The 15,936-nt window shown below is 47.6% G+C and overlaps 1 protein-coding gene across 8 annotated transcripts in view; it reads left to right on the top strand.

Annotated features, from left to right (window-relative positions):
* PPP1R12B (protein phosphatase 1 regulatory subunit 12B) overlaps nt 1–15,936 on the top strand; it is a 132,149-nt gene that overhangs the window by 92,733 nt on the left and 23,480 nt on the right. Inside the window, exon 1 of one of the 8 annotated variants that reach the window (XM_063418421.1) lies at nt 7,991–8,917. The exons of the other annotated variants lie outside the window; for them this stretch is intronic. Within the exon in view, the coding sequence (XP_063274491.1) occupies nt 8,816–8,917 (102 nt within the window). The 5' untranslated portion in view covers nt 7,991–8,815. Of the gene's footprint in view, nt 1–7,990; nt 8,918–15,936 lie in introns of those variants that run through there. 8 annotated transcript variants of the gene reach the window in all.

The following is a 15,936-nucleotide window of genomic DNA, read 5'->3' as shown; positions in this document are numbered from 1 at the left end:
GTTTTACCATGTAGGTAGACTTTTCATTGATCTTATATTTCATCCTTGGCAGTGGACATAACATTCTGCTCCCACGTGCTGCTGGTGAGGGATGGTCAGAAATAGGCTTGAAACACAGTTAGATGACAGTGTGTTGAAGTTACAGATTTGCCAGTGGCACTGGAGTATTGTGTGTCAGCCATTCACTCCCACGGCTGAGCTGAGAGACAAGTTTTACAGCCATGGGGTGGCTGTGGTGGGTACAGAATCTGATGAATGTAGATAAAGAGCAGAATGGATAGCGACTGTTGTGAGGACCTTGAGATTTTTATTTCTCTATGTCATATTTTGGAAAGTCCCTTAGCCTGAAATAGCTGTTTCCATCTGGTTCTTGTACTGCTGTTTGCTTTCTCAGCTTCCCTGACATGGCCTGTTCATAGCTGTGCAAATTGCTGTTGCGTTCCTCCTGGTAAGGAACCCGGGTGGGAAGAGGGGACCTGTCAGAAAACACTTGCTGAGTGCAGCTTCCCCTGGAAAACATTATGTTCCAACACTACTTTATCCTTAATGGTTAGAACTGGATGAAATCTGTAGATTTTTTGCATGAGCAGTGCTCAAGCTGGACTTGTGAGTGAATGGAGCAAAGCATCTCTCGGAATTTACTGAAGCCTGTCCAGAGAAGGGCAATGGAGCTGGAGAATAGTCTGGAGCACAGTTCTGATGAGAGGAAGCTGAGGGTGCTCGAGAGGCTCAGACTGGAGGAAAAGAGGCTCAGGGGGGACCTTGTGGCTCTCTGCACAACTCCCAGGCAGGAGGGGACAGCCTGGGGGTCAGGCTCTGCTCCCAAGAAACAGGGACAAGAGAAGAGGCAACGGCCTCAAGTTGAGACGGGGGAAGTTCAGGCTGGTTATTAGGAAAAATTTCTTCCCTGAAGGAGTGGTCAAGCACTGGCACAGCTGCCCAGGGCAGTGGTGGAGTCACCATCCCTGGGAATGTTCAAAAAACATGTGGATGTGGCACTTGAGACATGGGTTAGTGGTGAACATGGCAGTGGTGAGGGAACAGTTGGGCTCAAAGGTTTTTCTAACAGTCCTCGATCCTGTGATTCTGTGATTTTATTGTGATGCTTTTTTTGAACAAAGCACAGTACTGAGTTCAGGAAAGAAGCCCCACTGTGAAAAGGCAGAGCCAGCTTTTGGATGGACATGAAGCAACCTCTCCATAGCCACCAGACCAATCTTTGGTGGACAGACCTGGCCAGGATTATGACATGATAATAGGCAGTGCTCGGGGGTTGTGCCCATGGCCGCATTTACAGCCTAAATGGAATCCTGTCTGTGATCTTAGAGACATTTATATTTTGCAAAGCTGCCACATCTGTCCCCTTCAACAGGAGCCTTTTGTGGTGCTGGTTTGTTGTTTCTGGTTATTGCCACTGTGCCACCCATTTGTGTAACCTCTCACCATCCACCTGTGTCAGAGGAGGGTCAGCCTGGATATCAGGGAAAGGCTCTTTTCCCAGAGGGTGCTGGGCACTGCCCCAAGGGTGCCAGAGCTCCAGGAGCCTTTGGACAACGCTCTCAGGGATGGACAGGGTGGAATTGTTGGGGTGTCTGTGCAGGGCCAGGGGTTGGACTCGGTGATCTCTGTGGGTCACTTCTGACTCAGGAATCCTGGCCTGTGCTCTGCGAGATGGAAGTTTTCCCTCCTTCAATTCAGATTCCATTTATAGAAAACTCCAGCAGAGCCTGCACATCCCATTTACAGAACAGCTACTGCCTGACCATGTTGCTTTGCTCCAGTCCTGCAGCCCAGCATAACCCTGACTGCCTTCTGCAGTGCTAAATAAACCCTGCAAGCTGTAGTTGACCCTGGTAAAGCTTGAGGTTGATTTAAAAGTAATTTATTTACAGTAAGGTTTATATATCATGTACAGTTGCTGTATAGCAGTAGTAGTGGTAGTAATAATAATCATTTGAATTATTAAATCTTGAGATACAAAGCTCCATTAAATAAGCTAAATCAAATACCCAGAAGTACAAATTGTAGAGAAGGGTACAAGTAATAACTTCTTTTGAAGGTAATAGGTGTTGGCATTGTTACTGCTAAAGGAATTCATACATATGTATTTATACAGCTATATACAGACAGTTCCTTGGCTGTTCTATACACACAGTTCCTTGGCTAATCTTGCTGTATAGCACAGTAATTTCTGTAATCTAGCAGCTCCTCAGCTGCCCATGACTATACCCCAGGAATAAAAATCTGTATTTTGGAGCCAGTTTTTAGTTCTCACACTGTACAAAGACATACTTGATCAAAATTACCTGCTCAGGTTTCCTAGTGTCATGAGAATGTGACATAATAAGCAGTGCAGAGGCTAAGGGTGGAGCTGAGTCACTACAGTTTTTAGATTGAAAAATATCAATTAAACACTAAAAACAACCAACCAACCAGTGCCATCAACCCCTGAGCTGAAATCCCGTCCTCGTGCTCCATAAGCATCACTGTAGCCAAAGCAGAAAATCCTTGTCAGAAAAAACCACAAACACCACGCAGACCACAGAATAGGTGAGAAGACTCATGATCTTTTCCAGACTTAATGACACTGTGATTCTCTGGGTTCTGTGATCACTTTTGAAGATTGGCTTTTGATCACATCCCCTAGGATAAGTGACTGTGCTGCCAATTCCAAATTCACTCATTATACACCAAAATGAGCAGTTTATCTCCAGAACAAGCAGAATTTCTTTGCACAGAAAGCGATGGGTGCAGTGCATAAAGAGGTGAGAGCAGGAGGCTTAGCAAGGCTCAGCCTTTTCTTGCCAGGTGAATTCCTTTCCCAGTGTTTTGGGATGGGACAGGGTGGGGCAGGGTAGGGTAGGGACAGTTAACCACACAATCCCGTGTGGAGAAAGCAGTGACTGTTCCCTGGTGCAGTGGCCCCCTGGGTGTAGCCCTTGCTCTGACTGTGGAACACTGTGTGTTAAACCAGAACTGTTCCTGGCTCTTGGAGCCACCCTCGGGGTGGTCACGCCTTGTCCTTTGCATATAGCAGCTCTTGGTCTGATCTGGATGCACTGGGAGACAAGTGTAAGGCAAGGAAGATCCCCTTCCAGGACAGAAGCAGTGGTACCATGAAGGGTGCACAAAGAATGGCTGTTATTTTGGGAAGTAACCAGCAATATCCCGTGGTGATGCCGATCCCAGGATTATTAAACTTTGCCCACAACATAAACACTGTTGCAAAGGGGGGAGGTGCGGAATTGTGCGCTATGGATTTCAGTTTTGTGGGCCAGTCCAGTGACATAAAAACAGTGGGAAATCTAATTCTGACTCTGATCTCTAGAACCTATGAGGGTAGTTCGATGGTAAATGGTTTTTTTATGTTTAAACTGAGTTTCTGGCACAGATTGCTCAGAGAAGCTGTGACTGCCTCATCACTGAAAGTGTTCAAGGCCAGGCTGGAGCAATCTGGTGGAAAGTGACCCTGGCCAAGGCAGGGGCAGGAACAAAATGAGTTTTAAGGTCCTTTCGAACCCAAACCATTCTAGAGTTTCCTTTTTTTTCTAGATATTTTAGAGAACTACTTTATACCTGGAAACATTATTTTCTGGACGTATAATGACTTTGTAGCGTAACTCTTGGAAACAACTGCCAGATTATTTTATTTCTCCAGAGAAGTGTCATGAGAATAAATGCAGTTTTACAGTTGGTTTAGGTATTGCATAAATTGACATATTTCAGTGATTCCCTGGACCAGCACATGACTTGAAAGACAAACAGCACATTCTGCACCTGCAGTGGGAAACCCAGAAGGGGAGGATTGGGAAGATTTGTTGACTTGAACAGCAAATAGCTGAACTCTGTAGAAGGACGTGCCAGCAGGTATCAGAAGTGTCTGGAGTGGCATGACGTGATTATGGAGGTTCTCTGCTTCTCAAAGAAAAGTGAGCAAAGTGGGCTCAGTGATAGGGTGGGGAGCTCAGCCTGGAGAAAAGGAGGCTCAGGGGGGATCTTCTGGCTCTGCACAACTCCTTGGCAGGAGGGGGCAGCCAGGGATCATCAGGCTCTGCTCCCAGGGAACAGAGACAGGATGAGAGGAAATGGCATCAAGTTGTGCCAGAGGAGGTTCAGGTTGGATATTGTGGAAAATTTCTTTCCTGAAGGGATGGTCAGGCCCTGGCACAGACTGCCAGGGGCAGTGGTGGAATCAGCATTCCTGTAAATGTTAAAAATATGTGCAGAAGTGGCACTTGGGGATGTGGTTTAGTGATGAACGAGGCAGTGCCGGGGGAATGGTTGGACTCAAAGGTCTTTTCCAGCCTCGGCAACTCTGTGACAGGTTCAAAGGAAAACAGGAAGCCTGTTGCCTGCCTCTGCCTCTTCTGCTTGTCCAGTTGGGTTGTAATTCACGGGTAGCTGTGCAGCACCATGTTCTTCCATCACTTGACCTAGGACAGGAGAGTGTCTCAGCAAGGGCTGTGCCACTGTTGAGACCCCATCCTCAAAGGCTCAGTACCACAGTTCCATCTATAACTGTTGCTAGCCCTGAGGCCAGCTGGGAAGGAAGCCTCATGTGTGTGACTGAATCCTTCCATCTTCTGGATCAGTGTCCAAGGTGCCTGTTGGGAATGGTCCCCACGAGTGCCCAGTGGTACCCGGAGGAGCCTTGGTTGGCCAAGGATAAGAAGGTGCCAGAGACCTTCCCCCTGCTTGGTGATCACAGGGTTGTGTGCTGGGGCAGGGGGGGTCCCTGGCTGTGATTAATTGAGCAGATATAGGCAGGGAGGCCCTGGCAGAAGGTCACAGTGACGAGAATGTCCTGGTGCTGTGTGGGCCCAGTTTGTGTTTTCTGCCCCATCTGAGCCCTGTGTAGCTGGAGACACCATTGTGCTCCCTGGGACCTGCCTGCACTGGGAGATAGAGGAGCTTTGGCTGCAGATGAAAGAACTCAGCTGGATGGGAAGGAATTCAGTGAGGTATATGGTAAACCTGGTGTGAAAAATGACAGCTAGGACTTTCAAGAGATAGTTTTGGAATGATTTGTTCCAAAAATACCAACGACTCTCATTCTTCAAGATGTATTAAAATTCTGGTCTCCCAAGAGGGCTTCTCCTCCTCTGCACTCAGGAAATGTGGGCTTGCATCACCCCTGAGCATCACTGCAGCTCTGGCTTTAACTCACAGATTTGTTTCCCATTTTTGTCTGCTGCAGGTTGGAATGTTGCAGTGGTGCTGACATTTGTTTTACCAGCATCATGTTCTGTAGGTGAAGATTTTCAACACAGATAAAAAGGGTGTATGTATTTTCCTCTCAAATATTTAGCTCAGGGTTTCATCCTATTTATGGTACATCATTTTTGTGCATGTGAATTCTCCTGTCTAACTAATTTTAAAAATGGAGTACAAACACAGGTGTCATCACCAAAGGAATGGAGAGTACAGACATCTGAATGGAAAATGAAGTAGCAGAATCTGCTGAGCTGGGAGGGACCCACAAGGACCATGCAGTCCAACCCCTGGTCCTTCCCAGGATGCCCCAACAGTCTCACCCTGTGCCATCCCTGGGAGTCTTGTCCAAACACTTCTGGACCTCTGGCAGCCTTAGGGCTATGCCCGTTTTCTGGGGAAAGAACCTGACCACTTTTGGGTGAAGGTGTATGAAGAGTGATCATAGCCAAGACCACAGCTCTAACTATGGGAATACACTCTTTCATGCAAATATGGGAAAGACATAATACTATACTATAGTTGTGCTGCTGTAGTCCAAGGTGAAAAGAAACTTTAAGGTGATTTTGCCAGAGCATGAAGTCAACATTTGGACAGTCTCGGGGGATTGTGTGCAGTGGTTGTGGAAATGCTCGTGGAAGGTGATTTTTGTTCATGTCTTTCTGAGAGCTGTATAAATATTCCTTAGTAAAGTACACAGCACCACAGCTAAAGCATGGACTGGCCTGGTTCTGGGGATCTCCTGAACAGACAGGAACAGTTGGATCTAAACAATGACCTTGAACATGACAGAGCTGAGGCTGTGAAGAATAGCAGCACTGTGAAGGAGAGTCATGTTTCATACTGCCACTGGGGACTACTTGAAAGTAAACTACACAAACCAGCAGGAAGAAACACCTAAATCAGGCATTTGTTCGAATAGTGCTGAAACCTAGCGTGTTTTGCCATATTGCATCTCTTGCTGCTCTCTATGTCCTGGCTAATCAAGCCTCCCCTTCTCTCTAAAATGAGTTACTGGTCACCAAGCTGTATTAGTCAGTCTGTGTGAGATCTACACTAGGTCACTAAATAATTAGTGTGGAATGGCTCAGGGTATATTTTGGATTTGGGCTGTGAGTTCTGTACCAAAATGTTGATTTTGGAGCTTTGCAACCCCTCCTCAGCAGAAACGTGAGAGTGGTTTATTGGGGACTGGATGGGAGGGGAAGCCAAACTCTGCAATTTAGAACTGTGTAGCTCCACCTTGGTGACTAAGCTGGGCTTTGTCAACCCTGGAGCTGGGATTGGGACACTGCAGTGCAGCGCCAGCCAGTTCTTCCAGTTTCACTTACACTGTTTTGAAACTCCAGAAACTGAGACTGCTGTGAAAGGATCACCCTGCATGCAGGCTCTATAAATACGCATCTGAAGTGTCTGAATTACCTTGTACAGCGGAGTGAGGCTCCAGGCACAGGGAGAGGTGTGTGATGAGTGCAATGGATGGAAAGATCAAGGTCCTGCCCCAGCCTCCAGGAGCAGTGGGGTGCCTGTCACTGTCTTCTTGTGTGTCTGGACTTCATTTCCTTACCTTGAAAGGGGAATGCAGAGATACTACCAGGCAGAATTAGACCTCTCCAAACCCCTTTTCCCCCCTCCTGCAGTCAGTGGATGATTAGTCCCCTCCCTCCTTGTGAAGAAGTACAGGGAAACCTGATCTCACTGTGACTTTCTTACAGCAGGAAAATCTGGCAGCCCCATCTCCTGCTCTCCCTGGTTACACATGATGCTGTTTTGCCCCTGAAAAGTGAAGATGCTGAATGGCAGGAGGAATTACTGTAGCTGTTATTCCAAGCCCCTTTCCCAGCTCTGTGTCACTTAAATTACTCAGGTGCAAAAAGGGGCATGATTGTAGAACAACTCAGAGTGGGATAATACTCTTAAAATATTTTTATATAGATACTATCCTGCACTTCACAGAACAGTTTGGATTGGAAGAGACCTTAAAGCTCATCTCACTCCACTGCTATGGGCAGGGACACCTTCCACTAGACCAGGTGGCTCCAAGCCCCATCGAACCTGGCCTTGGTAGGAAATGTTCGATATTAAGCAGATGTGAAGCTGGAGCAGGACATGTGCTGCTGATGCAGTGGCAGGACAGACACCTGCTCTAAGTGACCCTGCTTTGAAAGGGGGGTTGGACTGGATGGTTTCCAGAGGTGCCTTCCAACCCCAACCATTCTGTGATTCTCTGTGGTTCTTTGAGCTTGTTTGAGCATTTTTCAAATGAACATCCCATGGATCTATTTCAATGGGACACGAGGGATACATATTCACCTTCGCAGGGAACTATCTTGCCACTTCCAGTGAGCTTGTGCAGCAGCAGAGCTTGGCAGAGAGCTGGGAGTTTGGGAGAGGTACATGTTCTCCACACCCTCTGTCCTTTCATCTGAGCTCCTCTCCCTCCTCCTTGATTCCAAACACTCCCTTGAACCAGTGTACATTACACAAGCTGTGCCACTCTTCCACAGCTCAAACAGGCTTATGAGCAAACAACAAAAATCCTGTTGTGCTGCCCAAGTGTGTCCGCCCTTTCATGGCATGAGCTGCTCCATGGTCTTTAAATCATCTCCCTTTGTTGCAGCCACACACACCTTCTGGAATTTAGCCTCTGCAGAGTGCCACCATCTTGCCTCCAACATCCCACTCACAGCCCACCTGGCCTCCAAAGCTTGGGAGGGATTTTCTCTTCTCCCCTTTTCCTTTTTTTTTTTTTCATTTTTTTTCCTGCCTAAATCCTAAAACCAATCCCAAACCCAATTTGGCAGCCCAAATCCCAAGCTGAAAGTGAATCGCTGCTGCTGGCTGCCCTCCAGCATTCCTCTTGGAGCGAGTCAGGATCTGGAATGTCAGAATGTCAGAAGGCAGCGCGGGAGGGACAAGAGAAGGCTGTGCGTGGTTAAGGGCGCCGGAGGGGGTGGAGAAGGAGGAGGTGGAGGAGGAGGATGGAACAAAACCCAACTTCAGCTGGACTGCCCCTTTCCAAACCAGCGTTTGTTCCTGATTTATGCTTTTGTGTTTCACTTAAAACATGCTGCTCCATGCAGCAAGGGCAGAGCTTGCGGCCGCGCTCCGGAGTAAATCAGGGTTTGCTTTTCCTTTGCTTTTTTTAGCTTTTTTTGGCAAAAGCTTTGTGTCTAGATAAAACCAGCCAGTTTCCAGCTCTCTCCTTGAGCTGGGAGTTTTTGCCTCCTGCAGTTCTGGGGAGAGGTTGATCCCTCTGGGCCTGTGGCACGCTCTGGACGAGGGGAAATGTCCTTTTGCGGAGAAGTCAGGACGGGGCCCAGGCAGTGAGGCTGGCACTGAGCAGCACCTGGCACTGGAGCACAGTGAGTCCTTGACACCTTCTCTGCTTCTGCTCGGACAAGAAACATTGTGGAGCCTCAGCTCTTCCTGCAGCAGATTAATGCCTAAAATTATACAGCCTAAACAGGAGGGTTTAATTACCAGAGCTGTGAATAGTTTAATTAGTTTCTTCTGACCTTGGAAGAAGGACCTGCCCAGCACCGTAGAGCAACAGGAGAGCAAGACTGGTGTTGCTTCTCACAGACACCCAGCCCGCGAGGCCATGTCGTCCCTGTACACCAGGAGTAAGGAATATACTCGCAGCAGGAAGGCTCAGTCAGACTCTCCCCCGTCCTCTCCTTCCCCGATCGCAAAGACACTCAGAGTAAGCACCTTTTTCCTTTCTGTATTACCCTGCTCAGCACATGCTCTGAGCAGAGCCTGGTGGTGGCGGTTTGTTTTCTTACCCTTGGAAACCTGTGGCTGTGGTTTCCTTTGGAAAGAGGATGGTTTAAATGAAACTTGGGATGGTGCCTCTGCAGCAACAGGTTTTAAGCAGCTGCCAGAGTCCCTGCACTGGGATTAGCTGTGTTAGTGGTGTAGGGAGTTGCTGGTATGATAGTTTCCCGCCTGTCATGAAACATGGCTCTCCTGGTAGGCTCTTGCTGGATGAAAACCTCCCTGGTAAAAACAAGGTAGATCCTGACCAGCTTGTTAAACTACACTTTTTCCATAAACACTTTATTATCGCTGATTAAACCAGGTTTGTGTTGAATTTTCACCACTAGGGATGAGCTGGCCTGTGCTGTAGTTTGATAATTTCAACACCACAAAAAAACTGAGGAAAACCATCTGTAGCAGGAGACCCCAAACCAGAGCTGGTATCCTCCTCTCCCAAGGTGTTGGAAAGTTAGGAAAGCTTTCCAGCAGTACTGCTGATAGCTCCAGAGTCATGGGAGAAACTGTCACAAACCCCCTGGGTCCGTATCATTGTACTGCCAGCCTCTTCACCATCAAGAAATATTATCATGCTGGAGTCAAAGCCTGGAGGAATTAGTTTTTAACAGCCAGGCTAATTTTAGATGGGAGCATTAAATTAATTCCAGCACTGGTATTTGCTCAAATCAGATATGCATTGCTTGCTCTGTTGGAAGGGACAGATCTTGGTCTGGAAAAAGTATTGCCTGAAGTATTTGAGTTTTAACCCACTGCTGTGGCATTAATGGAAGCAGTTCCTGACCTAGGGAACTTCAGCCTTGAGGCTTCTGTGTGTGCTGGTTGCCCTGGGCTGTTAACTGTAATCAGGAGCGGGTGGTTTCTTCCTTCTGCAGCTGGAGTGTCTTTGGGATGGTTCAGATAATCTAAAACTATCCCTCGTGGGTTTGGCTGGACTACCCTCATCAGTTTAACCACTGTGCTTACCATTCCTCACTGAAGGGCTGCAGTATTGATCACCAGGCTGATAACAAGTGGGGAACCATTCCAGTGTACTGGAAATGTTTTCATTTCTTTCAAACCCCAAGTTTTTAAGGTCAGATGTGTTCAGACTGACTCATTTCTCCCTCTTATGCATCTGGTTGTACGAGCGAGTGACAAACATCTCACAAGAGCCCTGAGCTGTGCCTGAAGCAGACTGGCAGGAGGGGCTGCCATTGGGGGTCTGCAGTCTACCAGACTCCTGGGGGTCCATGGGTGCTGGAGAAGGTGGAGGGAACTGTCAGGGGGATAGAGGTGGTGCTCATTTCTCTGTCCATCACCACAGTGAGATTTGCAGGCTCCTGGGGAGCTGTGGGTATTGCAGAAGGTGGTGGGAGTTTTCAGGTGGTTACAGAAAGGTGGGAATGAGAGGGCCTGGAAAAAAGCTTCTTGTGGCAGTGAGGTTTTGATTAAAACCAACACATGAGCATGGAAATCCTTGCAGTAAGGCAGTGCCAGCTGTGAGTCCACAGCATCTGTAGGGAAAAATCAGGTGGGGAACACAGCAGCATTGACTCAGTCAGTGTAGGAAACAGCCCTGGTGCTATCTGGGTTATGGAAATAGCCCATGCCTTAAAAGGCTAATTAGGGAAGGATTGACTTCAGGCTAAAATAAGGATCTGAGTTAACTCTTTCTCCAAGACAATGTAATTTTGCCACAAGCAAGAGAAATAAAGGAGTTTGATTTACTCTGGGTTTGTCCCATGTGTTTATTCCTGCCCACCCACTCCCCCATGCCCACAGTAACCCACAGGCCTGTGCCGTGAGGAGCTACCACCCTTCATAAACCAGATAGGAATGTGGTATCTTGGAGTCTTTTATCTTTCCATCCAGTCCGTTGATACCAGCAGAGCAGTGGGCTCTAAACAGTCCCAGCTGAGCTGGGGTGCGAGCACACACGAGCCAGCAGGAGCCTCACACATGGTGCACACAGGGAGAGAACTCTTGGAGAACCAGGCAGAGCAAAGGAGGTTTGACTTATCAAGGTATCAGTGCCAGACAGCTGCATTAAATGTCATTTGCCACCAGTTTCCTGTGCAGGGCGTTCCCTCTGCACTTGCACTGCTGCTTGGAATGCTCCTCCTTAGGAGTTAGGATAATATTGCCTGGGGTTTTTCTTCCTTTGGTTGATGGGAAGTCCCCAAATGCACAGCTAAGGAAGGGGAGCACTTTGCAGTGAACTCACACAATCTGTAAGAGAGGGAATATCCCTGCAGAGGAGCTTATGGTGACAGTGGGGTGTTGATCTCTGTGCCAGGTCAGCACTGTCCCATAGGCCAGGGACCTCCACAAGCTAAAACACCCAAATCCTGTTAAATCCTCCAGGGTAAATGTTGTTTTGATGAGGGTGTTCCTCAAAAGAGGAAATTCAAACCCCTTTGAAATCAATTCCAGTTGTCCCATTATTTGGCACAAGCTTCAAGTGTTTGGCAGTAGGTATCTTGTCATCTTGTTTTGCACCATAGTGATTTAGCTTGAGGTTTCTCCTGAAAAAAATAATATTCACTTCCAAGAATGTAATAGGCATCGAGTGGCATGAAACCTGTTGTGTGTGTTTAAGCCAATAAATGACAGGATTGGAAGGGTCAGAGTGAAGTCAAGGACTGATTCCTTTTTTTTTAATTCCTATTACTGCTGGGTCAGTCATTTTTTCATGGGAAGTACCATGAAAATTGTGTTTAAGCTTTATCTGTCTATTTGTTGTGGTACTTTGTAACCCTTGTGCTTCTCCATGGATTATTGGTTAGGTGGGAAAACAAAAGTTAAGGAGAATGCATGCTTCCAAGTTGCTGCAGAGCTTCCAATTGCAGCTTTTCAGTTGTTTCCCACCTCTTTGTCAAGTCTTCCCTTTTTTTTTCATAAACTGCTCCTTCTTGATTGGTTAGCTGATACTATTTGCTGTAAAAAAGACCATCAAAACTTAAACACATGTGGGCTACTGGTTCAGTAGTGGCTGCATCTGTGTGACTGCCATCACTTAGAATCCCAGAATGGTTTAGGTTGAAAGAAATCTTGAAGCCCATCTTGTCCCTTGGGCAGGGATACCTTCCAGTAGCCCAGGTTACTCCAAGCCCTGTCCAACCTGGCCTTGGACACTTCTAGCCACAGCTTCTCTGGGGACCCCATGACAGGGCCTTCCCACCCTCACAGCCAAGAATTCCTTCCCAATATCCCATCTAACCCTGCCCTCTGGCAGTGGCAAGCCATTCCCTCTTGTCCTGTCATGCCATGTTTGTTCCAAGTCCCTCTTCAGCTCTCCTGGAGCCCCTTTAGGCACTGGCAGGGGCTGTGAGGTCTCCCTGGAGCCTTCTCTTCTCCAGGCTGAACACCCCCAGCTCTCCCAGCCTGGCTGCAGAGCAGAGGGGCTCCAGCCCTCAGAGCAGCTCCATGGTCTCCTCTGGACTCGCTCCAGCAGCTCCACGTCCTTCCTGTGCTGGAACCCCAGGGCTGGAGGCAGCTCTGCCCGTGGGGTCTCAGCAGAATCCCCCTGCCCTGCTGCCCACGCTGGGGGATCAGCCCAGCACAAGGGGGGTTCTGGGCTGCCAGGATGCGTGGCTGGGGCACGTTGAGCTTCTCATCCACAAACACCCTCATGTTCTTCTCCCTAGGGCTGCTCTCAGTCCATTCTCTGCCCAGCCTGGTTGTGAAGTAGCTGCTCGATGGTTGTTACTCACTCCTCAAGAGATTCTGTATAATTCTCCTTGTTCTGTTCGTGCTTACGCTTTCATTGCAAGGTTCTTTCCCTCTGATGTTAGATCGCTCCCTCATTAAGCCACCTTCAGAGTACACAACTTGAGCTTTCCAGCTGAATTTTTAGCAGGAGGAGCTCAGCAATAAAGCTCTAAGTGTATGCAGTGGTCTGCACTGATTTATTTTATTCTGCCTTTCATTGGAGCATCTGAAGGAGCCGTGCTGGGTGAAATATGGGATGCTGGAGCATCACCTTTTATGGGCCGTATGTTTTCACCAAGTCACTTGATAGTAATACTTGAGTATAAAAAGCAGCAGTTCCCAAATCACCGTCTCTGTTAAGAGCCCCCACACAGAGCCCGTGGTGCTCTGAGCAGGGCTGTGAGCACTGATTACCATGGCAGCAAATGCACCAAGGCTGGCTACGGTTGTGTGCACACGTACGTCGGGAAGGCAAAGCAAATCTTGGAGCAAAGAGAAAGGCTAATGCACAAAAACGTGAGTCGCCGAGCTGCAGGTGCTCTGCATGCAAATCACACTGACAGGCTTGGTGTTAATGTTTAAGTGATCATAGAATCACAGAATCCCAGAGGGATTTGATTTGAAAGGACCCTAAAGCTCATCTCATCACACCCCCACCTTCCACTAGCACAGGTTGCTCCAAGCCCTGTCCAGCCTGGCCTTGAATACTTTGAGGGATAGGACAGGAAGAATTTCCTCCTGATATCTGATCTAAATCTTTCCTCTTTTGCTTTAAAACCATCCCCCCACTTGTCCTGTCACTTGCCCATGCAAAAAGTCAATGTCCCAGGGTGCTGGGAGATCATTAGAAATGCCTGATAGTATTACAGCCTTCCTCGAGTTTGGAATATAAATGTGTCAGGTGGTCAGATTTTGCTCTGTGGTGTTTTTGCAACAGGTTCCACCCATTTCAGATATTCTTGGTCACAGGTTTATTCTCAGATGGGGTTTTCCTCTATGAATCATTTTACTTGCTATGCTGCCACTGCCAATGTGTTAGAGAATAGAAAGTGTTAAAAATATTTTTTCCAGGAACCTTTAAATTCCTGGGTTTCTATTTAGTGGCTTGGACTTGTTTGGTTGTGACAAAAGTGATGCTGCATAAATTGAAACAGGATCAAATAAATTGTCTCATGACAGCTTCTGTCTAATTTCTGGATTGCTGACTAGTTATGTAGTGTTTGTGGAAATGATTCCCTCCTCTCAGCAGCCAACAAAAATGTGGGATGCTGAAACTTGAATATTCAGGCAATTAACCTTCATCAGAACCGTACTTTATTTTATCTCTGGTTATTCCACGAGCATCATGTTTCTCAGATGGGTATCGGGATGAAATCCTTCTATGTTTGTCCTTGGGGTTTTTTTTTTTGAGTTTTCCTCTGTTAATGTCCATATCTGGAAGCATATTGGGAACTTGTGGTCATTCCCAGGGCACCACCCATGAGATGTTCCCTGCTGTGACTCAGTAGCCAGACGATGCTCCTGCACTTGGATGTGTAAACAAGATGGATCAGGGCATGTGCTGTGACCTGTGGGCTGAACGGCTTCTGTCGCTGAGGCTGAAGTTCCTTCAACTCTCCTCCCCCCCGAGCAGCAGAATTGATCCAAGCCAAAGCTGGAGCAGGGAGTCTGTTAACTGTTAAAGGCTCTGAGTGGTCATGGATGATTTGGAAAGGACCTGATGTAACACTACAGCCTCATTTAAAGCTCCTGTTTGACTCTCAGCTGCCTGGTCACAGGTGTTGCCTTTGGAAAAGCTGGTTAAACAGTTGGAGAGCAATCCCTTGGGATAGCTCAGCCTTGAAACCACGGCTCATTGCAGGAGTTCACAAGGTCAGGGGCAGTTTGAGGTTCTACCAGAGCAGGGAATCAACTGGGACTGTAAAAGGGATGAAGGGAGGAGGAGAAAGATGATACCCTTAATTTGCGTCAGTTAATGTACAGCCACAAAACCAAGGACAGAGAGAGGGGGAAGTGCTGCAGGATGGGAATGAGCAGCCACAGGAGTAGTGGAGAGAGTGGGTGGAACCTCTGTGAGGAGCAAACCACTTCATCCTGCTGAGCTGGAAACCAGTGTCTGCATCCATGCAGGAGCCCACTAGAGTTCTGTTTTTCGTAAAATGAACACAAACCCATCAAAAATAGGGCTGGAAGAGAGACAGAGCCCAGTTCATCTATTTCCCTGTGTATTGCAGCTCTATTTGTGCTGTTCATGGGAGGTGGTACATAGAATCATAGAATCATGGAACCATTAAGGTTGGAAAAGCACTCTAAGATCACTGAGTCCAAACATCCACCAGCACTGGTGGGTGGGGATCATTCTCTTCTCGTAGGTAACAAGGGATGGGACAAGAGGAAATGGCCTCAAATTGTGCCAGGGGAGGTTCAGGTTGGACACTGGGGAAAACTTCTTTCCTGAAAAGGTGGTCAGGCACTGGCTTAGGCTGCCCTGGGCAGAGATGGAGTCACCATCCCAGGAAGTGTTCAAAAAACATGTGGATGTGGCACCTGGGATATCACACCTGGGGACATGAATTAGTGGTGAACGTGGCAGTGCTGGGGTAACGTTTGGGCTTGATGGCCTTAGAGGGCTTTTCCAGTCTTCACAGTTCTGTGATGCCGTGTTTCCAGTCTTGCTGCCATGTGCTGCCTGTGCCCAAAGTGCTGTTGTGGGAATGTGGCTGCTGGCTCAGGAGCTGTTCACTGGATTTTGGAGTTAACTTCACACTGAAAAGTTGCCGGGTTGACTGTTGGCAGCTCTCACCCTTGCTGCTGGTTCAAGAGGTATTTGAGTCCCTAATGAAACACCTGAGAACATCCTGCCAGAGTTTTTGCAGGGCAGGGAAGGGGTTCCTGCAGACCTATGGCATTCTCATCTGGAAGAAATTTAGAAGTAGAAATCTTTTCCTCTCATGTCACTTGGCCACTCAGTTTTTATTTCCACATGTCTGGAGAGTTTTGTCTAAGATCACGTCGCTTTGCAAAATTAAATTTTTCACCAATAAAATTTGATCCCTTAGGAAAGAAGGAAAAAAGAGCAACAAACCCTGGGTTTCAGAATTATGGCCTTTCCTAAATTAAAATACTATCCAGCCTGATGTTTTAACATGGTGAGTTTTATCCCCAAGAGACAATGGGAATAAACTGCAGCAGCTGGAAAGCCCATGGGTCATGAGAGAGTTTTGGAGCACAGAGCCAAAGGCTGGCCATGGCACA

The sequence above is a fragment of the Prinia subflava genome, chromosome 23, assembly GCF_021018805.1.
Source record: "Prinia subflava isolate CZ2003 ecotype Zambia chromosome 23, Cam_Psub_1.2, whole genome shotgun sequence".
Taxonomy (NCBI): domain Eukaryota; kingdom Metazoa; phylum Chordata; class Aves; order Passeriformes; family Cisticolidae; genus Prinia; species Prinia subflava.
Note: the sequence above shows the minus strand (reverse complement) of the source record. Positions and strands in the feature narration are given on the sequence as shown.